The sequence below is a fragment of the Otolemur garnettii genome, unplaced genomic scaffold, assembly GCF_000181295.1.
Source record: "Otolemur garnettii isolate 467f Iridium unplaced genomic scaffold, OtoGar3 scaffold00092, whole genome shotgun sequence".
NCBI classification, from domain to species: Eukaryota; Metazoa; Chordata; class Mammalia; order Primates; family Galagidae; genus Otolemur; species Otolemur garnettii.
Genome location: NW_003852487.1, coordinates 1490030 through 1514068, shown reverse-complemented (window position 1 = coordinate 1514068; position 24039 = coordinate 1490030). Strand labels below are relative to the sequence as shown.

Genomic DNA, 24039 nt, shown 5'->3' with positions numbered 1-24039 from the left:
CTGGCATCACAGCTCACAGCAACCTCAAACTCCAGGGCTTAAGCGATTTCTCTTGCCTCAGCCTCCCAAGTAGCTGGGATTACAGGCGCCTGCCACAATGCCTGGCTATTTTTTGGTTGTACTTGTCATTGTTGTTTGGTGGGCCCCAGCTGGATTCAAACCTGCCACCTCCAGTGTATGTGGCTGGCGCCCTAGCTGCTAAGCTACAGGCACCAAGCCAACCTCAAACTCTTGGGCTTAAGCAATTCTCTTGCCCCAGCCTCCCAAGTAGCTGGGATTATAGGTGCTCGCCACAACACTTGGCTTTTTTTTTTTTTTTTTTTTTTGGTTGTTGTTGTTATTGTTGTATAGCAGGCCTGGACTGGTATCGAACTTACCAGCCCTGGTGCATGTGGCCAGTGCCCTAACCATTTAGCTATAGGGGCCAAGCCCACAAATGTAAATTTCCTAAGAAACAAGTCAAATAATAAATATCCTTGATTAAATTGCTTGGAGTGTCTCAGGGAACAGACTGAGATTGATTTAATTTCTGGCACATAGTTTAAGGTCTCAGTAAAAGTTAGCTACCCTTCAAACCTGGGTATATATCAAAGAGGGAAGTGAGTGCATATCCCCCACCCAAAGACCTAAGATTGTGCACTGCACAATAATTCATTATTGCCAAAATCTGGAAGCAAACAAAATATCCATGGAAGAACAAAAAAATGGTAAAGCACGCGGTTCAATTTGCATGAAGTATAAAAAGAGGATGGAAATGAGGTTACCCCTGGGAAGGGGCACCAAGGAGCTGGGAATAGTTTGCATCTTGAAACCAGCCATGGCAGGAATATTTACACCACAGAAATTATCAAACACAAATCACGCCCCCCCAACCTGAGCCTAAATAGAGCTAAGACATTTGCTAATTTACCACTGAGAAGTAAAATATCAAGTTCTTTTAAGATCTGTGCACTTTACTGTGTATATGTTTTACATTAAACATTAGCAAGCACTAGGCTTTCCCCAGGCTACTTACAGCCAGTAGTCTTTGCCAGTTCTCTCCCTATCCAAACTGCAGCTCCTCAGGCTTCTCTGGGCACCCACTGCAGTCCATGAACTCCCTAAAGGTAGCATCCTAGCATCTTTGCTCACCATTCATAGGCTCCTGTTCCTCCTCAGCACCAAGTAGCCATCAACCATCTACAGGGCTCTAGACTTAAAACTGTGTCCATATTCCTGCAGGTAATTGCCTGGTCTTCCTCACATTTCCTCTTTTCCTCCACATAGTGTCAGTGCTTATCCCTGTAAAGCCCTATCCAAAGAACACTCATTCCCCTTCACTAGTTTCTTCCCCTGAACCTAAAACAGTGCCTGGTGCTGGCAGGGCCCAATCACTGCTTGTTCACTGAGTCAATGATTCTTTTTTTTTTTTTTTTTTGAGACAGAGTCTCAAGCTGTCGCTCTGGGTAGAGTGCCATGGTGTCACAGCTCACAGCAACCTCCAACTTTTGGGCTTAAGCGATTCTCTTGCCTCAGCCTCCAAAGTAGCTAGGACTATGGGCGCCTGCCACAACGCCAGGCTGTTTTTTGGTTGTAGTTGTCATTGTTGTTTGGAAGTGCCGGGCTGGATTCGAACCCTCTACCTCCAGTGTCTGCAGCTGGCACCCTGGCTGCTGAGCTACAGGCGCTGAGCCTAAATGATTCTTTCGCCTTTTTCTGCCTCAGTACCACGGGATGACAACGCCCAGTGCTCAAAGCAGAAACATGCTCTTATTCTTGAGTTTTCCTTGATTATCTCCTGACCCCAAATGTGTTAATCACAGGTCCTGCAAATTCTACTCCTGAATTAACGGTTACTGGGTCTGTTATTTCCCAGGCCATCTCCCCCTCCTGGGCCACAGCTGCAGCGCCTTTTCTCTCCCTCCCTTTCTTCCTAAGCCACTCTACCCTGAGGCCAGAGGGCAGGTTGCCCCTCAAGGGCACACTTAAGCCACAGGCCGCAGGTCGCGAGCTGCCTTCCTTGCCCTCCGCTAAGCCTATCCCTGGGTCTGGACATCCTCTTGGTTCATTATAGGCTGCAGTTTCTCAGGAAACCCTCCTCCTGTGAGATCCCCGCCCCGTTCAGGCTGTAACAGCGTTTCTCACGCTGGATGGTGACTGCGAGGTGTTGTCCTATGTCTCCACGCGACTTGCTGGATAGAAATACTTGTCGCCAAGCACATCCTGGTACCCAGGACGTCTTTTACAATTTATAGAAACTGGCCTCCCCCCACGCCGGCAAAACCGAGATAGCGACATCCAGTCGCTACAGTGAGGACTACAGAGAGGAATGAATTAAATTTTTTAAAGCAGTACGGACAGAGCCGGGTGGTGCTAAGTAAACAGGACCTTAAAAAACAACCGCTAAGAAACGCAGCTGTTCTTCGCAAACTGCCGGGCGCCACTGGACTCGCTCACAAGTCCCGGAATTTGTGTAACATCTTCAGGTAGACCTCAGCCTCGGGGCTCGCACAGGACCAAGCTGCTGTTACGAAGCAGAAACTAGAATCCGGGCAGGGGCAGAAGCGCCCTCTAAAGCTCTGGGTTCCCAGTTTCCATCAGGAGCTGTTCCAGGTCAAGGGACTCCGGGGTGCCAAAGTTAGGGGCCTCTAGGTTCCGGGGTCCTGAAGTAACAGAGTACCAAGGTTCCGGGGTCCCGAGGTTCCGGGATCCGCCACCCGCGAACAGCGCCAAAAGCTGCCCCTGGCCCGGACCCGCGGACCCGCCCCAAGACGCTTCACGCCAAAGCCCATTGGCCAAAGGCCTGCCCGCCCTGCCCACGTGGACGCGGCACGTGACGCGTCCCGGAAGTCACCCGGCAGCTGGGCCCAGGCACCCAAGGTTCGTCTGTGCTAGTGTCGGGTGACGGCGGTAGCAGCGAGATGTTCACGGCAGGAGCAGAGAGTCTGCTCCGGCAGGCCAGGTGCGGAGAAGCTGTGGCTCGGCACGCCCCCCCATCCCCGTATCTCTCCATAGGGGCGTTGGGTCTATGTCCGGGAGCCCGGCTGGACCCGCTCCTAAGATTCGGGGAACCAGGAAGGTGGCACGCCAGCCAGGCACGGGGTGCGGCGGTCAGGGGAGTGCCCAGCTGGGTCCCCAGAGGCGTTATGCCTGAGCAGAGTTGGGGAGGATGAGTAGAAGGAAGTCGGGGGGCGGGACCAGGTGATAGTGAGAACCTCATGTCTGGCGGGAAATGTAGCCAGCAGCTGATAGTTGCTTCGGACTCCAGAGCACACTTGTTTGCGGCTAAGTTGTGTACCACGCTACGGAGCTAGATACCACGCTGTGGGGCGTTGGGGAGTCCTGGGCGGATTTCTTGATTTAGAAAGCTCCCTCTCGCGTATATGTATTGGCTAAATTGAGAAATGACCCACTATTTTCTCTTGCCAGGCTGTTCCTGTATTCCCAGTAACTTAATGGGTAGCCCCCTCCTCACTAATCAGTCAGGGGAGAAAGCAGGGTGTAAGTCAGGACTAAAAAAGCCCCACAGCCAACCAGACAGTCAAGACTTGATACTTGTTTTAAAAAAGGAAAATGCACCAAAACCATAAGCTCTTGGTAAACATAAAATTAAATCAACCAGTCTGGATTCAGAGCTGGACCAACTGGTGGGAAAGACTAGGATGGTTGAAGTTTCTGTAATTATAGTGAGCAAAGTCATGAAAGTAGATAAAGTTCTAAAATCTGTGGACAGGACAGCAATGTCTTGTCAAAATAACGCTCGAGGCTGGGGGCAGTGGCTCTTGTCTGTACTCTCAGCACTTTGGGAGGCTGAGTCCAGAAGATTGCTTGAGCCCAGGAGTTGAGTACCACTTTAGCCAAGATCGGAAGCCCCAGTTTAAGAAAAAAACACTCTTGAAAATCTCTTAGGAAAGTACTTAGTAAGTGTGCAGTACCATTCTTCCAATAAGCCCCACACTCTACTTTCCATTCAATAATGGACAGATGTGTGGTTTATTTAAATTCAGGGACTGAATTAAATGAAAAATACTGGCATGTCCACATGTAGCATGTTCACCCCAAAGAACTGACTAGGAGACAAGTAAACGAACCCACTGAAACTTCATTCCCCAGTTATATTCTACTCAAGTCATAAACTTGGGGAATGAAAGGCAAAAGGAATTAGCCCTCACTAGTTAAATTTCTGTTTTCGTGTCAGTCTTGGGTGGGCATGTTGAAGATCGAGTATGTTTGACTTGCTGTAACTAAAATATAGGTCTTCTCTGTTCAGTTTTCTAGAAAGTTAATAACCTATCAGTTGGAGATTACTAGTTTTCACAATATACTTTATTTCTGGTGGCATTTTGAAATAAACAGCTCTGGCAGCAGTTCTCAACCTGTGGGTAGCAACCCACAGGAACTGTATTAAAGGGTCACTGCATTAGGAAGGTTGAGAACCACTGAGCTATGGGATAGACACAGTGGCTCATGCTTATAATTTCAATACTTTGAGAGGCTGAGGCAGAAGGATCACTTGAGGCCAGGAGTTTGAGATCAGCCTAGGAAACATATTTTCTTACAAAAAATAAAAAATTAACTGGACTTGTTGGCACATACCTATAGTCCCAGCTACTGCAGAGCCTGAGGCTGGAGGATCACTTAATGAGACCGGGAGTGATCATACCACTGCACTCCACCCAGGCAACAGAGGGAGACCCTGTTTCTAGTAAACAGCTACAGTTTGAGAGTCAGGATGTAGAATGAACTTCAGTTTCTCTAAATACATCAAAGGTATGGAAAGTGAGGGTGGAAAACGTTATCAAAAACATCTCTGTAAGCTGAAAGATAGAAGGCAAAAGTGTGATACAGATACTGGCCTGGAGCTATGGAGGGAGTGCATAGCAAGGTGGGGAGGTATCTAGGAGGAAGAGTGGCGTCTGTTTTAGGTAGGATCTAAGCAAAGGAGCAGAAGTCAGAGAAACAGGACTTGATGGTTGGAGAAGGAAGAAAGGGCCAGGGCCACATAAGCAACATTAGGGTTCATAGGAGTTTGGATTTGAAATCAGTGGGGAGCTATTGAAGGCTTGGGATTTTTAGAAAGAAGCCTTACATTGAGAGGATTGCAAGACAAATCTGGGCGCTTCCTCCTCAGTCTTGTTTAGTGTTTGTGGTTTAAACATTAGTTAAACGCAAACCTAGACTAGTTTTCTGTCTTCCTCTTCCTTTTCCTCAGACAGTGTGTATCTGTTCTTTTCTTTTTAGGTGACTGGAAATGATTCTGTTCAGCTTAAGTTAAAAATAGAAAATGAGGGTTGAAGGGTGGTGAGCAATTTATTGGTATTTATCTTACAACCCTCAAGGAAAGGCAGAAAACAGGTGAGGTGGGGCACTTAGGACCTCAACCCTACATGTTCATTAAACCTTCTCAGCCCCAGATGCTGGGACTCCCTGTTTCGGGCCCCCATTCTAGGCTCCCAGTTCCCAGCTCAGGCAGCAGTTCCCAAATGAATTTAGTATGCAAACTGGAGGCCAGAGTAGGGGTGGCAGCCATACAGGGGGGCCTTCTCAGTCCCCAGAGGTACCCAGTGCAGTAGCTCCTTCACATGTTACCTTTTCTTACCTTTTAAATTGAAAAGAAAACTAAAAACAAGTTTCCATTTTGAGCCTTTGTTCAGTATATTGTGGCCAGTGCTCAATAGAGAGATTTTAAATTAAGCCAATTGAGTATTAGAGTAAGAAATTATCATAGGCTTATCTTACAATATGTTGGAATATTTACTCTTTAATATATAAGGTTTAACTGTTCCCATAAGTGAAAGGGTCTCTGAAGACATCTTTTAAAAAGCAACTTTAGACTAAATTTCCTCCTTTTGAATGAGGCTCCTAAAAACGGTTTTCGTTCTTTTGCTCCTGGAATAGCTAAATCTGAATGCATAGCATCTCCATTACTGAGGTTTGTCAGAGTATATCATGGCAGTGATAGATCCCCAGATCCTAGCAGAGAGGTTTGGGTCATCAGCGAGTTTATCTCAAGAGGCATTGTAAGTGGTGGGACCACAGTTTGCCCCCAAACTCAGCTTTCTCTGCTAAAGTGGTTTTTCACCCAGCCAAAGGGTCATTCTGGTGGTTCAGAGCAGCACCCAGGTCCTGATACCCTCTTTATTTAGGGAGGTCCAGGATGAGGAACTGAGGAAGTTCTGTTCCCGGATCAGTGCACTGCTGCAAGAGGAAGATTTGGGGCCTGACGCTCTTGACTCTCTGCGGAGGCTCTTCCTCATTGTCTCAGCCACCAAGTACAACCGGAGGTAAGTATGGTCCCTGCTTGGGCCAGATTCCCTAACGTGGTGTCATTAAGATGACCTTGTCTGTGCCCAACAGTTGGTGCAAATGCACCACCCTGGTCTTGAGTCCTATATGTGCTTAAACTGTTGAAGGTCTTCATGTATAAAACACTCTGTCTGGGCCAAAGGGAGCCAGGCCAGCTTTTCTGGGCTGCTGGGTGCTGTTGCTGGGGGCATGACATGTCACCACTACTGGAGTCTTACCTTACAGGCTGGAGAAGACATGTGTGGACCTGCTGCAGTCCACCCTCTGCCTGCCTGTGTGCTCCGAGCCGCTCCAGGTTCTCTGTGCTGCCATCCTGAGAGAGATGTCACCCTCCGACAGCCTGAGCATGTCCTGTGACTGCACCCAGAACACCTGGCAGCTGAGCCTGGTGGCCTCCGTGCTCTTGGCCCAGGTAACGTGATCATCCGCGCTGCAGTAGGCCATCCTGCCCTGCAGGTCCTGGACTAGGAGCACCCAGGCCGGCCTGCATCCTCTCATATGCCCTAACACATTTCATGGCCTGCTTGGCTTGGGTTCCCATTCCATTAGGCAGTTTTGTCACTATCTCAGGTGTGCTGAACACTGGCACTTGGAATTATAAAACAAGCAGACACATGCCTACTTCTGTACCCCTCCTTCCTGTCTTCCCATGGTCCTTGGGAAGTGGCCATCCCAGGACTCTGGTGAAGATCAAGTCAGGCCACAGGTCAGGAACACGTAGGGGTGGCATCAGTTAGGCTAATAGAGCAGCAGCATTTAGAATTTCACAGTTCCTGTTCTAGATGTCCACAGACATGTCACTATGAGAGAAGCTCAGCAGAGGAGATGGGTTTTAGTTTATAAGAGACAGCCTAGGATGCATGAGCCCAAGAGGAAAGCATGTCTCCAGCACACCACACCTGTCCCACTCGCAGGTACTTCCTGGAAGGGCATGGGCAGCCTTGGCATCTGGTAACCAAGGTGCTGAGCCACACATGATGGGCAGCTGTTTGGGCTGTCATGGTGCTGGCCTTTAGCTCTATGTCCTAGCTATGACCATCTGCAAAATTGCAGAGTAGAAGGAACGGCACGATGGAGCCCAGGCCTCTGTCCCTATACCCTCTCATTATTTGAGAACAAATCCCAGACATGATATTTCCATACTTTGCTGCATTTCTCTTCAAGATAAGCCCTTGCTGTTCCTTCCCTGGCAGTGTGTTTGTGCAGGATACGGGTCAGGTTTCTGTGGTCCCCTAGCCTGGAAAGCTGACTGCACAAGGCAGGATCCCTGACCCTCCACCTCTGAGGTTTCTGCCCCTGCCTCACTGGAGGGGCTTGGGCAGATCCAGGCTCAGAGTCTCTGCCAAGTTGGCTACCAGGTAGCCATGGAGGCTGCTGCACATTCCCTAAATGTGGGAAAGAGCTAATCTTGTGGGGCACTGGGGCAGGTCAGCACTTGGCATCTGGCCTGTGTTTAATCTGCAGGGCAACAGGAGAGACGAGGTCAGAACCGTGGCCCAGCACATCCTGAGAGCCCTGGAGAGCCGGCAGCCTGAGGGGCCCAGCCTCAGGCACCTTCTCCCCATCGTGTCAAAGGTTGTGGGCCTCAGCCCTGGCATCCTCCAGGAGGGTATGTTGGCCCTTTCCAAGAGGGTGTGGGCCAGGTGGGTGGCCAGAAGGCTGAGGCCATGGGGCTTGTGGGAGCAGCTGCCAGTTTTCTGAGAAAGCTCTACCAGCATCACATAGCACAGCATATCCACAGATTTAACCATTTCCCTCCATGTGAACCACTCCCTTTGCAGACCATACCACCCTGCTCAGCAAGAGACTCATTGATTGGCTTCGATACGCCAGCATCCAGCAAGGGCTCCCACACTCTAGTGGCTTCTTCTCTGCATCCAGGGCCCGGCAGGTGAGGCTGGAGCTGCTCTCAGACCTCAGGGGACTCAGGACTCCAAAACCAACCTCCCTTAGGCAGGCCTGTGCCCACCACAGCCAGCCCTGCTGGGCATTGGCCCTTAATTCCTGCCTCCATTTGGAGGCTTAGGTCAGGCAGGTCACAGCCCCCAGCTCATGGTTGACACTGGGGGCCTGTGGAGGAGGATGTGGCATCCCAAAAAGAGTGGCTGCTGCCCAAGGCTGCAGGAGGGCATCAGGGTAGGGCAGGGCCACACAGATCTTGGGTCTCATGTCCCTGGGCCATGCTTGAACTCATGTTCTCGAGAAGTTTCTCCTCTGCCCTCCTGAGTGGCATGAGAGCTTTCTCTCAGCTTTGGTCCCTTCTGTATGCCCCCGTTGAGGGAGCCCTACAGCCCTGCCCATCTTTCCCCTGCAGCCAGGCCCCATCACTGAGGTGGATGGGGCAGTGGCCACAGACTTCTTCACGGTGCTGTCCATGGGCCACCACTTCACGGAGGACCAGTGGCTGAATATGCAGGCTTTCTCAATGCTACGGGCCTGGCTACTGCATGGAAGCCCTGAGGGCCTGGGTGCCCCAGACACAGGTGTGCCAAGGGCAGGAGGGAGCTCCACTGGGGGCTGGGGCAGGTGTGCTATGGGTTGGACAATGGTAGGTAGGATGGCAGGAGGCCAGCAGCAAAGGTTTGCAGACTCAGCTGAGCCAAGCACCCTGCCCAGGGTCATTGGCATCCTCGGCCACCACCAGGGGGCCTCCTCAGACAATGGTGACCATCACAATGTGCATGGAAAAGCCAGAGCAGTAAGATAGTTGGTACTAGGACAACTTCGCTGAACTGCTACCAATGTGTGAGGGAAGAAACCTCAACTACGCTGAAGGACATCCAGTGACAGGGAAAGCTGGAGGCAGCCCCGGCACCTGGAAATGCTGACCGTCTCTCCATGCCCCTGGGAGGCCAGGCAGAGCACATCCTCCTGCATTTCCACAGAGGAGCAGCAAGTGTATCCCTGCTTGAGGAGCCACACACTGTCCCGCTGAGAGTCTTCTCCTTATGCAGATGACAAGTCGGAGCTAGAGGGCTCTACCCTATCAGTGATTTCTGCCACTTCTGCCACCAGCCGCCTGCTGCCCCCCCGGGAGCGGCTGAGGGAGGTGGCCTTCGAGTACTGCCAGCGCCTCATTGAGCAGAGCACCCGACGTAAGTCCCTGGCAATTCTGACCCTGCCTGGGGGGCTGTCCTCCCCAAGGTGTAGTCAGGGGCATCAGTTCTCCACCAGCTGCCCCTGGGGCACTGGGGCACCCTGATCTCGAGCTTGGAGCTGGAGACTGCTGCCTTGTTTGCAGGCTTAGCCTGAGGACCTTCAGGCTATGCCCTAGACCCTACCTCGAGACTCCCCATGTCCCCCACAGCCTGCCCAACTCTGCCCTCCTCTCCTAGTCCTCACCTAGATCTTCTAGGACACTGTTCCATGGCTGAGGCAGAGCCAAGCTATCTTTCCTCCATCCTACAGGAGCCCTGAGGAAGGGGGACTCAGAACTGCAGAAGGCCGTAAGTGGACGCAGGGGTGCAGGGATGGCAGCTCTAGACCCGTCCTACATCGCCGTGTGTCCCCACAGTGCCTGGTGGAGGCCGTGCTGGTCCTGGATGTGCTGTGTCGGCAGGACCCCTCCTTCCTATACCGTACCATTTCCTGCCTGAAGGCCCTACACGGACGGCTGAGTGGGGACCCGGCCTCCGTGCGGGTGCTGCTGCCACTGGCCCACTTTTTCCTGACACATGGTGAGCACACCTGGTGGGGCGGTTGTGTCATTGGAGGGTGGCTCCTTCCCCCAGGGTTTTCATTTTGGAGTGTTGTTTCTTTCATGGACTACTGGCACTAGGTGGTGGCAATTTTTGAATTTTTAACGGCAAAATATAACATTGTCAACTTTATGTCAGTCTCAAAACACTGCCATGATACTGGCCTGTGAAACCCAGATAGTGAGGAGCTAGCACCTTCCAAAGGTTGTTCCATAGTTTGTATTACTCAGAGGCGCTGCCTGTGGCTTCTGGGAAATGAAGACAGTGTGTGTCTTAACCAGTGTCCTTGAGTAGGATATCTCGAAACCTTTTTTGTCCTAGAGACTTGGCCTGAGACTCTTAGGGGCCAGAGAGAAGCATTTCAGGACAAGTTCAAGGTGCTGATGTGGGTTGGGGCAGTGCATGCTGATGGCTTCTGATTTCTCACAGGAGAGGCAGCTGCAGTGGACTCAGAAGCCATCTACCAGCACCTGTTCACCAGGGTCCCGGCCGAGCTCTTCCACAGCCCCTTGCTGGCCTTCGAGTTCATCCAGTTCTGCAGGGACAACCTGCACCTGTTTGGCGGGAACCTCAGCATCCTCAAACTGACTTTCCCTAACCTCTTTAAGGCACATTGGGCATCCTTGGGTGCAGGGGGGCAGGTGCCCATATCTTCTCCCTCTTGGTGGTGCCTACAGAAGAGTCTGACTGTGGGTATAGAGCCCAGTGGGTCCCAGGTCTGGAATGTGGGGTGCAGGGTAAGATGAGGGGCCCAGAGTGTCTGCACAATCACTTGTAAACAGTGTCACCGTCAGAGAAAATTGTAAGCAGGTCCTTTGGGAAGGGTAGTTACATGGGCCTTGGTGAGTTCTCATAGAAACCCACATAGGCTTATGGTGCTGGTGGCCTTTTGGTGCCATTGGGTTTTGATGTATCTTTTGCAGCCAGCACTTCACTATGTAGCTTTTTAAACCCAGTTAGAGACTGAATCTTTTTTCTAGAGAAAAGCGACGGTGGGTGTGAAGTGATTGATTTGTTTATGCAAGAAGGTGGTAGAGGGGCAGAGCCAGGGCCCCTGTGGCGATGGTGGACTGACAGCAGCAGCGGGATCCTGGCTGCCTCCCCCCTGCAGCCCCTGGTGCTGGCCCCATCTGAGCCTTGATGTTTGCCATGCAGTTCCTGGCCTGGAACAGCCCACCCCTCACCTCAGAGTTTGTGGAGCTTCTGCCAGCTCTGGTCGACTCTGGCACGGCTCTGGAGATGCTACACTCGCTGCTGGACCTGCCCTGCCTGACAGCAGCCCTGGACCTACAGCTCAGGTAGGTCCCCACTTGTCCCCTCTGCCAGCCCCCCTTGTGCCTGTCAACCAGCTGTTCACCCTGCACAGCCCCTCAAAGGCAGGGCGCATCTTTGACGCCCTCCTCCACCCGCTTGGGGCAGCCCCTAAACCCTGCAGCTCCTCAGCCATCTCTATAATCAGTGGCCAAGCTGCCTGTGGGCTCTTGCCCCTTGCCCCTCCCTATCACCCCAGGGCATGGCTGGATCAGGGTGCTATGTGTCATAGTGACACCAGCTCACCTCTCCCTGACAAATAGATGCCCTTAAAGGCAGGGCCCAAATCAGACCCTGGGTGGCCTGCACCAGAAGCTCATGTCCCACCTGGCCTCTGACATCTGCACTCACAGGTTGTGGCCAGCTGCATCTGAGAGGCCACTCTGGGATACGTCTCTCAGGATCCCCAGCTGCCTGGAAGCCTTCCGGGACCCACAGTTCCAGGGGCTTTTCCAGCACCTGCTGCGCCCTAAAGCCAGCGGCACCATAGAGAGGTAGGGGCCTTGGATAGGGGAACTGCCAACAGCTCTGTGCGTCCCAGCTGTGCCACTGTCCTGGGTACACTGGTGTATTGGGGTCTCCCTGAGCCCCACGGGAGCAAGTGGTCCCGAAGAACACAGAGCAGTGAGTTGCAGGCTCAAAGACAGTGACCAGGAAGGCCACCTGACAATTCCTGTTGTCTGTCCTCTCCTCCTCTTGCAGGCATCAGCCTATGAGGTCACATGGGTTCCTGTGTTCAGAGTGTATCTGTGACCATTAGGTCAAGGGAGTGGGTGGGTACTCAGTGGGCCATGCCTCATGTCCCCAGGTTGGCGCCACTTTACCAGTTGCTGCAGCCCATGGCCAGCTGTGCCCGGGTGGCCCAGTGCGCTGAGGCTGTGCCCACCCTGCTTCATATGTTCTTTTCAGCAGTGACCCAGGTGAGCCTATTGCCTGGGACCCTATTCCCATGGCCTCAGACAACTGGGGACCAAGCGGGGGACCAAGGGGAGGCCCAGAGCAGGGACCATGGTGTCACCCTTCTTAACCTCTGCAAAAGTTAACCTGCCATACGACCTGTCTGTGACCACTCTGAGGGTCAGGCAGCACAGGGAAAGGACCAGGTCCTGTCTCCTGTCCTCAGGATGGACCAGTGGTATAGCTATAGCCAGAGCAGTCTGTCCTTGGTACCCTTGCAACCTCTAAGGTCTGCAGGCGTCTGCCTCCAGGGCCAAAATAAAGGTTACCACAGGCCAGTGGGTCCCACCTGGGGAGCTCTACAAACCTGTCTGGCCAGCAGGGAATAGGAATGGGGCCAGGCCATTTGGGGCCCTGTGGGGCAGGACATAGCAGGGGAGCATTGGCTGGCCCCAGGTGCTTCCTTTCCCTCTCACTCACCTACCCCCAGGCCCAGTGTGGCTTAGGAGGGCAGAGGACAAGGAGTTTCTGCCCCCTCCATTGGCCTCCAAGGGTAGTAAATGGTCTGCGGTGGGTGTGGGACTGAGCAGTGCTTTCTTGATCTCCAGGTCACTAGTGGGTCCCTGACCAACCAGCTGGCACTCCTACTCCTAGAGAGAAGCGACTCACTTTACCAAGTCCCGCAGTACGAAGCCTGCGTGCACAGGTGGGCACTGGTGCAGCCCCCATATCCCTTGAGCAGGTGCTGCTACCCCTTATTTTAGCATGCCACATCTTGGATTTTTAACTTCCCCTTTGGTGACTATAGCTCCACTCTTCAGGCTGGCCCTCAACAGCCTCAGGTCCTGCCATCCTCCCCATAACTATGTAGCCCCTGCCATTTCCTCCCCAAAGCCCACAGTCTCTGTGTGCCGGCTTGGGCTCCTCTTGCAGTCCCTCTATCCCTAGGGATGGTTCTCTCCAAAGGCCTGATGCTGTAGGCTTGGCATCCTCCACTCAAGCCCACTCTCAGGACAATGCTGATCTCAGCCTTCTTCCCTGGGGATGGGGGTGATGAGGGTAGAGCCTTCACTTGGCTGCTCAGATGCTTCCCTTTTCACTTCTGGGTTCTTGCCACCCATGGGGTGGCCAGGAGGCTCAGGTCTACACAAAACATACAGATAGCCCTCAGCAGCCTGGTGCTCTGGGCAGGGTACTGAGCTCCCAGTTCCTAGTCCTGTGCAAGCTGAGGCCCTCCCTGGTGGTGGAGCTAGCCAGAGACCTCCTGGAGTTCCTGGGCAGTGTGAGCAGCATCCATAGCAGAGCAAGCATGGTCACCAGCGTGGTAAGGCCAGGTACTAGCTTCTCACAGACTCCCTGATGGAGGTCTGGATGGAGACTGAGCCTCTGTCCCTGGACCTAGGTGTGGGCTGTTGGTGAGTACCTATCAGTGACCTGTGACCGGAGGTGCACTGTGGAGCAGATCAACAAGTTCTTCGAAGCCCTGGAGGCCCTGCTGTTTGAGGTCACCCAGTCCCGTCCTACCACCCTGCCCAGATGTCCACCACAGGTTGTCACCGTGCTTATGACCACACTTACTAAACTGGCCTCCCGGAGCCAAGACCTAATTCCCAGGTGCCTGGTCAGGGAGTGGGGAGAGAAAAACCTGCCAGCCTTGTATAGGGAAAGAGGTGGCTTCTGAGGTTCTAGTCTCCAGAAATAGCCTCATCTGTGCAGGGTCTGGGGTGTACACAGGCAGCTGTGCCATGCCAGCTGGGCTGACCAGGGTGGTGACACTGCCAAGAGGGCTAACCCTCTATGCAGACCCCTTTGTGCTGAGAGGAATGTCTGCAGCTAACTGGGGCCCTCTCATCCCCAGGGTCTCTCTGTTGCTGTCAAAGATGAGGACCCTGGCCCAGAGCCCAGCTTCCAGCTGCTCACAAGATGAAGAGGGAGCAGAAGCCATCCGTACCCGGGCCACGGAGCTGCTGAACCTGCTAAAGATGCCCAGCGTGGCCCAGTTTGTGTTCACACCAAGCATGGAGGTGTGTAGTCCCCGTTACCACCGTGATGTCAACACAGCCCTGCCCCTGGCCCTACGCATGGTCACTCGGCTGATGGAGAAGGAGGCTGGCCTCCTGCCAGGGTGAAGGGACAGTGACCAGGTAGACGCTGACTGTACATTAAGAGCCTGGGGCACCAGCAAGGTATTGGGGACAAGCTGCTGGCTTCAGTGTTGAGAGGAATTCAGCAAGTCCTGGGCAAGGTGGGCTTAGTGCCCTCAGATTTGTGGCAGACTCATCCCTTTCTCAGCTCCTGGAGCTGGTCCCTAAGCCCTGGGCTCTGGTGGCCAAGTTGGGCTATAGCTCTTCCTTAGCTGGATGGAGCTGGTTTGTCCTGTTGTCCTTGTTTCTGGACAGTATTTTTACACAATAAAAATAAATCTCTCTTAGACAGTGTCTGTGTGAGCAGTGCAGTCTGTTACCTCTCCCTCCCTGCACCCAGGCAGAGGCCGACACCCTGAGCTGTTCTTCTAGCTCAGGCCTTGCATATAAGGGCATGTCCCTGCCTCAGCACCAACATCCCTGATATGGCAGAAAAGACATCACTCGTATGATCAGTGAGGCAGGGAGGTATGACTCTACCAACAGGGTAGCTCCCGTGGGACGTTGTGTTTGGTCAGGTTCCCTTTTGATGGTCCTGAACAGCATGAAGATGCAGGAACACCCCAGTGGGCCCTATCCTGGGGAGGAAAGCCAGGGCCCAGCAAGTGGGATGCGATAGCCGCAGGCACCTGCACCACCCAAGCCAGGAACACATGCTGGGTGTGGAAGGCCAAGGCAGCAGCACCCTGCCCTTTCTGAGATCTTCTGCCAACTGTACCCTCAGGTCACCACACTGCCTTGGGGTCTTCAGCCCCAAGCCCCTGCACATCAAAACACCCCAACTCTACTGGGATGGGGGAGGGCTCAGTCACAGAATGGACTCACCACTCTGCCACGGATGCTTTGGGAAACCAAATAGTGGGCACTGCCTGGAGACAGCAGTAGGTGTCTGAGTGGGCCTGTCTCCCCCTCACCCCCATCCCCTTTCCTCCAGCTCACCCCTTGCACACTCTTCAAGTCTAGGTTCTAGCCCCAGCAAGCACTATTGCATCCACACAGCCAACCTGCACCCCAGGAAAGAAAGTATACCTGGGGACTTCACCCATGAGACCTAGGCACGGTTGGCCCTTGCAGGCTTTTATGGGCTGTAAAGGGCATGTCACTGTGGCATGCATGACATGATTTACAAATACAGATGCATCCATGCATATACCTATGCATGCACCCATGAGTACACAGGCTACCACCCACACATGCACACACATGCATACACCTGCACACATGTGCACATAACAGCAGACTCAGGAGAGTTTCCTGGTGGCTGCACAGCTCCGCTAGGACAGATGCAGCTGTCCTGGGATGGATACCTCAGTGAACCCTCAGTCCCAGGCTCCTGCCCCTGAAGTGGGGACTTAACCTGACTTGAAAGTGGCAGGGGTAACCCTATCCCCTATCTCTTAGGCACAGGGCCCCTAAGCACTCACTTGTGGGGCCCAAGGCTGAGGCCACTGTTGCAGTTGTGCCAGACTCTGGTGGGAAGGTAGCTGCAGGGCTGCCCAGCTCATCTGGGTGACAAGGCCTCCAGGTGCCCACAATGGCCCCTTGACACATCCCTGCTACCAGGGAGGGTCTGCTTCCATGGTGTGCTGAGGGCAGCCAGGACAGGAGCAAGGCTTACTAGCTCTTGGTTTTTTAAATAAACTTTTCAATTTTAGAACAGTTTCAGATTTACAGAAAAGTTGATGAACCTTAGAAACATTTTGCTAAGTGAAAGAATCCAGACACAAAAAGTCATATATGACATATACACAAGAGGTGCGTCCACACAGACAGAATGTTGTAGTAGTTGATGGGCCTGGAGCAGGAGGGGATAGGGACTAACTCCCTAAAGGGCACGGTTTCTCCACTGGGGATGATGGCAATGTTTAGAATTAGATAGTGGTGATATTGTGAATGTACTAAAAGCTATTGAATTATACGCTTTGATTTTATATGAATTTCACATTGGTAAGTGATTTAATCACATTTAAGTGATTAAATTACCAAGTGTAATTTATCTATCAATAGTAAATACCAATGTCAATTTTTAGGCTAAAGTGGAGGCAGCTGATGTCAAACTAGGCTAAAGTGGAGGCAGCTGATGAAGGGTACACAGGACTACTATTTTTGTAACTTCCTACGGATCTATAATTATTTCATAATAAAATGCTTTTACGAAAACAAAACCAAAGCCCATAATGAAGTGTGATTTTTCACAATTTTGTAGATGGGGTGGGGCTTGACTGAGATATTCTGTTGCACATGGGACCCCTGGAGGCACTCTTGGGACTATAATCACCTGGAAGCTCAGCAAGGGCCAGAATGTCCCCAGGGCTGCCCTCACCAGTCCTGCACATCAGCTGGGGTGTCTCAGGCATCCAGGGGCTAGGCATTCCTCCCTCCCTCCTGAAGCAACTCCTTTTCACAAGGCTAGATCCTTAAGAGCAGGAAAGCAGAAGCCAAAGTCCCTTAAGCCTGCCTTGAAGTCCCAGGGTATCACTTTTGCTGCATCTTATTGGTCAGAACAAGCCACAAGATCAGTGTTAATTCTAGGAAGAAACTTTTCCACTTTGCCAGAGGAACTGCTGGTAGCCAACTTTGGAAATCAATTACCACAGTCTTTGTTCTGGCCACTACAGTCCATGTCCCTTTTCCCTGAAAAATACAATCATAAGCCTTTCCCTAAAGACTTCCCCCTTAAGGCAGTGGGTGAAGTCCAGGATTTTGCCATGTGTACTAGTCCAGGCATCAGACCTGTGAGACATTCTTCTCACTCTTTCACCAGGCTGGAGTGCAGTGGTACAATCATACCTGCAACCTCAAACTCCTGTGTTCAAGTGACCCTCCTGCCTCAGCCTCCCAAATGGCTTGGATTATAGGAATGAGCCTATAATTTTTTATTATTTTTTGCCTAATTTTTATTATTTTTTGTAGAGGCAGTCTTGCTATGTTGCCCAGGCTGATCTCAAACTCCTAGCTTCAAGCTATCCACCCACCTAGGTCCCTCAAAATGCTAAGTGCCGGAATTACAGGTGTGAGCTGTTGTGCCTACCAAGTGAGACATTCTTAACAATGCTATGACATGCATGTCACTAAGATTCTAGGGGATAAAAGAGAATACACAGAAGAAATATCTGATGATAAAATGGCCAAGAATTTTCCAACAAGCAACTAAGTTGTAAACTGGCTGGTCATTGATCACATATAGATCCAGTCAGCAACTAGAAACCACCACACACAAATCTAGTTAGGAAAAGGTGGAAAACATATTGGTTCAAGTCAGTTAAGGAAATCTCTCACTACTCATTAGATGACCACTAATTTGACTGAGTAGATACTATAATGGATGGATACTGGAGAGGATACAGACTTTATGGGATTAATCTAGGAAAGTGATGAATAACAATGACATGGCAAAAGCAACAAACTCAGGGAAGAATCTGATTTTCAGAGTTACCACATAATATCACAAATTTCCTGTTTAAAAAAAAAAAAAACAGAAGGTAAGCCTGCTATTATAAATATGTTCAAAGTAGGTGTTGGCAACAAGATGGCAGCTGATTAACAGCTTCTATGCAACGAGGCACAGTGAAAATGGGGAAAGAAGACTCCAGGCATCTCTGGCCAGTGGATTCTGCCCACAAATTTCCCTTTGGTGACACAGGAAGTCAGTGAGAGACTTCTGGACAACACAAGGAGGACAAAAGCAGTGGAAAACTGGCAAGTGGTAGGTGTGTTTGTTTGGTCAGAGGCTGCTCGCAGCTGTAACCATAGCAACAGTGAGACTGCAAGCAGGAAAAGCCTTACCTGTAGGCTGTCTTGGTTTTTTTGGACTTGGGCACTCGATTGAACTGCTTTGGGAGATCTTGGGCAGTTGTGTGGACAACTATGGGTGTTGTCTGGGGACCCAGACTGAGCCGCTGAGCTGGAAAGGAGCTAGTATCATTCAGCTGGGGCTGCCTGCACAGCTACTGTCGGGGAGCTGCCCCTGCATGTTGCAGCATGAAGATTGGCTGGGAGACCTTGGGTGACTAATCTAGTAACTGAGCTGCCCAAAGATGGGGACTGAGATGCTGGGGAAGAGCAGAGATCTAAGTGTTTGGCAGTTTAACAGCCTTGGCCTTCAGGGGCATAGAGTGAGACCAGTTTTGGTGCACTGGATAAGTGGGCAGCCATGGCAAGAGAGATCCCACTGATAAGTGCTTTCCTTGGAAAGCTTTTGCTTAGCCAAGGTTCATAGTTTGGAGTGTCTTTTAAGCGGGCTGAGGAGACATTCGGGTTCCCAACCCTGCAGGGTGTGAGAAATCATCAGAGGCCTCCAGTGGCCTTCTGGTACAGCTGTATCAACATTGTGATTAACATCTCATACCTCAGATCACCTGTTGCCCGGACAATATTCAGCAAGATACATATACTGTTTAGTTTTTTGGTTTTGTTTTGTTTCTTAATTTCAACATTTCTCCTTGACATTTTTCTTTTTTTTTCTTTTTGTTCTTTTTTTCTCTTATTTATTTATTTTTTTTCTTTTTTTCTCTTTTTCACTATCTTCCATTTCTGCCTTCTTTAATAATTAGAATTTCATTTTTGCCAGTGTTTCTGCCCTTAGTATTTGTTTTTTCCCCCAATTTTATCCCATAAGGGTTTTTGCTTGTTTGTTTTGGTTTGATTTATGGTATTTTTGTCTTTTCTCTCTACCTGGTGGAAGTGGGGTACTGTGTCTGATAAGGCTGATAAGGCTGGCAAAGAGCTGTTGACCTCCAGGAACCACCCAACCCAGCACCCCCAGAGGTTGAGGGTTTTCAGATTGGGTCATAGTACCCTATTATATGCCTATATTACTCCTGTCTCCTCCTTTAGGTGCCTTTCTTCTTTTTGTCAATATTTCCTTTTACTCACCCCCTCTTCTTTCTCTTTTTTCTTTCTTTTTAAAATCTTTTTTCTCTTCTTGCTCTTCAATGTTCTCATTGTTCTGCTCCCATATGAAAAGGACTCATTAAAACTTTAGGTTAGAGGCACAGTAACTTAAAGAGCAAGGAGAAGTGAAAGAAAAATTAGGCTAAGGAAACAGATACAAAAAAGCACTCATGAAGAAGAATCAGCAGAAAAATCCTGGCAACATGAAATACCAGTCCAGAGCAACCCCTTCAAGAGACTGTGAGGTAGCTACAGCAGAGGATTCCACTTATAAAGAAATGTTAGAAATGACAGAAGGGGAATTTAAAATACAGATGATAAAAAAAAAATAAAGGAAACTTCTGAGAAAGTGGAAAATAACCAAAAGGAAATACAAAAACAGAATCAAATAAGAGATGAATGACATGAAGAATATAGAAAGGATATAGCAGAGCCGAAGGAACTGAAGCAGTCAATTAGGGAACTTAAGGATGCAACAGAAAATATCAACAACAGATTAGACCATGCAGAAGAAAGAATCTCAGAGGTAGAAGATAAAGCTCTTGAGATAACACAGATAGTTAAAAAGGCAGAAAAGAAGAGAGAGAAAGCAGAAGGTTCACTGACAGAATTAAGGAACCCTATGAGGCATTCAAATATTTGAGTTATAGGTATCCTAGAAGAGGAAGAACGATGCCCCAGAGGAATGGAAGCCATTCTAGAGAATATTATAAATGAAAATCTCCCAAATATCACCAAAGATTTTGACATACTCCTTTCAGAGGGATATCGGTCCCCTGGTTGCCTCAACTCAAATAGAGCTTCTCCAAGACACATTGTGATGAATCTATCTAAAGTCAAGACAAAAGAAAAGATTTTGCCGCCAACCCATATGCCGGAGGTGGCAGGTTCATACCCAGCCCCGGCCAAAAAAAAAAAGATTTTGCAAGCTGCCAGGAGTAAGCACCAACTGACCTACAGGGGCAAATCTATCTGCAGACTTCTCTAATGAAAATTTTCAAGCCAGAAGACAATGGTCATCTATCTTTAATCTACTTAAACAGAACAATTTCCAGCCCAGAATTCTATATCCTGCTAAGCTAAGATTTAGAATTGATGGAGAAATCAAATCTTTTATTGATATGCAAACATTGAGGACATTTGCCACAACAAGAACAGCTTTACAAGAACTATTTCAACCTGTTCTAAACACTGACCATCACAATGGACCTTCAGCAAAGTAAACACCCAGAAATTAAAGGACAGAACCTAGTTTCCACAATGATGCAAAAGACAAACCTAAGCAATGGACTTTCACAAAATAAGATGAATAGAATGCTACCACACTTATCAGTTATCTCAATAAATGTCAATGGCTTGAATTCCCCACTGAAGAGGCATAGATTGGCTGATTGGATTAAAAAACACAAACCATCTATTTGTTGTCTGCAGGAAACACACCTCATGTCAAAAGAAAAATTAAAACTCAGAGTTAAGGGTTGGCAGTCAATTTTTCAGGCAAAGGGAATTCAGGAAAAAAGCGGGGTTGCAATCTCATTTTTAAATACATGTGGATTTAAAGCAACTAAAGTAAAAAACAGACAATGATGGTCACTTCATATTGGTCAAGGGAAAAATACAACAAGAAGACATTTCGATTCTAAATATTTATGCATCCAATTTAAATGCTCCCAGATTCTTGAAACAGACCTTGCTTAGTCTGAGCAATATGATATCCTATAACACCGTAATAGGGACTTTAACACCCCTCTCTCAGAGCTGGACAGATGCTCTAAACAGAAATTAAACAAAGATATTAGAGATTTAAATGAGACCCTAGAACAACTGTGCTTGATAGACGTACATAGAACACTCCATACCAAAAACAAAGAATATATATTCTTCTCATCGTCCCATGGAACATTCTCCAAAACTGATCATATCCTAGGACACAAAACAAACCTCAATGGAATCAAAAGAATTGAAATTTTACCTTGCATCTTCTCAGACCACAAGGCATTGAAAGTGAAACTCAACTCCAACAAAAACCTCATACAAAGGCATGGAAGTCAAACAACCTTATGCTGAATGACAGCTGAGTGCAGAAAGAAATAAAAAAGGAAATCATTAACTTCCTTGAGTATAACAACAATGAAGACACAAGCTACCAAAACCTATGGGATATAGCAAAAGTAGTCCTGAGAGGAAAATTTATCACTTTAGAAGCCTACATTTGAAAAACAGAAAAAGAGTGCATTAACAAACTCACAAGCTATCTGATGGAATTGGAAAAAGAAGAACAATCTAAGTCTAAACCCAGCAGAAGAAAAGAAATATCCAAAATGAAATCAGAGATTGATGAAATTGAAGACAAAAGAATTATTCAGAAAATTAATGAAACAAGGTGTTGGTTTTTTGAAAAAATAAATAAAATAGATAAAACGTTGACCAGACTAGCTAGAAATAGAAAAGTAAAATCTCTAGTAACCTCAACCAGAAATGATAAAGTGGAAATAACAACTGATGCCACAGAGATACAAGAGATTATCTCTGAATACTACCAGAAACTTTATGCCTAGAATTTTGACAATGTGAAGGAAATGGATCAATATTTGGAATCACATCCTCTTCCTAGACTTAGCCCAGATAAAGTAGATCTCCCGAACAGACCAATTTCAAGCACTGAGATCAAAGAAACAATAAAGAAAATCTCCCAACAACAAAAAAAATGCCCTGTTCAAATGGCTTCACACCAGAATCTATCAAACCTTCAAAGAAGAGCTTATTCCTATACTGCAGAAATTATTCCAAAAAATTGAGAAGGAAGGAATATTTCCCAACACATTCTATGAAGCAAATAGCAGCCTGATACCAAAACCAGGAAAAGATCCAACTAAAAAGGAGAATTTCAGCCAATTTCACCAATGAATATAGATGCAAAAATTCTCAACAAAATCCTAGCCAATAGATTACAACTTATCATCAAAAAGTCATACATCATGATCAATTAGCTTTCATACTAGGGATGCAAGGTTGGTTTAACATATATAAGTCCATAAACATTATTCACTGTATCAACAGAAGCAAAACCAAAGACTATATGATCCTCTCAATAGATGCAGAAAAAGCATTTGATAAAATCCAGCATCCTTTTCTAATAAGAACACTGAAGAGTATAGGCATAGGTGGCACATTTCTTAAACTGATTGAAGCTATCTATGACAAAACCACAACTAATATTTTACTGAATGAAGTAAAACTCAAAGCTTTTCCTCTTAGAACTGGAACCAGACAAGGTTGTTCTCTGTCTCCATTACTATTCAACATAGAGCAGGATGTTCTAGCCAATACAATTAGACAAGACAAGAAAATAAAGGGCATCCAAATGGGAGAAGAGGCGGTCAAACTCTCCCTCTTTGCTGATGATACAATGTTATACTTAGAGAACCCTAAAGACCCAACCACAAGACTCTTGGAAGTCATCAAAAAATATAGTAATGTCTCAGGATATAAAATTAATGTCCACAAGTCAGTTGCCTTTTATATACCAACAACAGCCAAGATAAGAGGTTAATTAAGGACACAACTCCCTTCACCATAGCCCCAAAGAAAATGAAATACTTAGGAATATACCTAACAAAAGAGGTGAAGGACCTCGATAAAGAAAATTATGGATGCCAGAGGCAAGATGGCCAACTGGAGCCAGCTTTCCACAGAGGCTCCCATCCAGAAGGAGAGTTAAAGGACAGAAGTTTAGCAAGTAAGCTGATGGTTTGGAGCTGAGCCAAAAGAGAAGGTTGAACAACGCACATCAATCCTGCTGAGGTGAGCCATGGCCCCAAGGATACAAACAATAGGTACAAAATCCATTGCCAAGTGGATGGGAGTCCCCTCCCCCATGAGAATGGCTCGCAGTATACTTTCTACAAACAAGAGAGTAGAGTGCAAACATCCTCCCATTTTATCCCACGGGAGAGACCCTCTAAAAACCAGACCTCCTTCCCCTACTAGGGTGCCATGGCACTCTCCTGCCAGACATAAAACTGTATATATTCTCTACCTGCAATTCTGAACTCCAAGCACTCCCCTCCACTCTCACCCTGAGGTCTGGAAGCCTATCCCCCATGGAGTCCAGATTCTTGGGAATTTTCTCGAGAGGTCTGGACAGGGTGTGAGCTATTCCAGGTCTGTGCTGATTCTGTAGCACAGGGGTAAGGAGAAGACAGTGGACTGAAGGAACCATACGAGAAAGGGAGAGGCGGTGCCCCGTAGGCACAGAGCAACAGCAGCAGCCATGGGAACAATAGGGCTCACACCCCTGGGGATATTTTGGAAGGACATTCCCTGTCTCTCTGGGCAACCAGAGAAAGCCAGGCATCTTCTACAATGGCAGACACTGGTGGAATAGATCTGGGATGGTAATGCAGGCCCCGTGAGCAAAGGGTATGCCTGAGGCAGTACCGGCCTGGGTGAAGCAAGGTGGGAACAGAGAATAGAAGATGCATGTGCAGAGACAGGATACTCCCAGGGCAGGGCCGAGCCAGGACTGCTTTAGTGAGCCTAAAAAACACCTGGCCCTCAGGGGATCATAGCTGAGACAAAGGCAGGTGGGCCAAGGCTGCAACTCCAAGCTGAGAGTGAGTTCTAAGTGCACTCGCCCCAACACAGATTGGGGAGACAGAAACACCAGCTCCAGGCAGTGGCACAGACAGGGGCTGAGTTGCAGTTTCTGTGAACTCAAATAGTGCCTGGGCTGTGGGAGAATATAGCTGGGAAAGAATCACAAATTCTGCACAAATATAAGTGTCAGCAACATCAATCAGTGGTGGGGC

General features: G+C 48.9%; 1 protein-coding gene across 1 annotated transcript; it reads left to right on the top strand.

The window, feature by feature from the left end:
- The first annotated feature begins 2888 nt into the window (after positions 1-2888).
- Positions 2889-14622, top strand: AP5Z1 (adaptor related protein complex 5 zeta 1 subunit). The gene is made up of 17 exons (XM_003795443.3): positions 2889-2941; positions 6126-6263; positions 6511-6697; positions 7750-7894; positions 8067-8176; positions 8600-8768; positions 9240-9380; positions 9694-9731; positions 9800-9962; positions 10413-10591; positions 11139-11281; positions 11648-11788; positions 12103-12214; positions 12800-12897; positions 13383-13515; positions 13594-13805; positions 14050-14622. Exons 1-17 carry the CDS (start codon positions 2901-2903, stop codon positions 14318-14320), a joined length of 2421 nt encoding a protein of 806 aa, XP_003795491.1. The 5' UTR covers positions 2889-2900; the 3' UTR covers positions 14321-14622.
- Positions 14623-24039: the final 9417 nt, after the last annotated feature.

Bases quoted from the DNA above. Each gene is read 5' to 3' on its own strand.
- AP5Z1 (XM_003795443.3), top strand. From the start codon at position 2,901: ATGTTCACGGCAGGAGCAGAGAGTCTGCTCCGGCAGGCCAG. The intron at 11,282-11,647 runs GTAGGTCCCCAC...CTGCACTCACAG, and splicing joins GCCCTGGACCTACAGCTCAG to GTTGTGGCCAGCTGCATCTG. The intron at 12,898-13,382 runs GTGGGCACTGGT...TGCTCTGGGCAG, and splicing joins TACGAAGCCTGCGTGCACAG to GGTACTGAGCTCCCAGTTCC.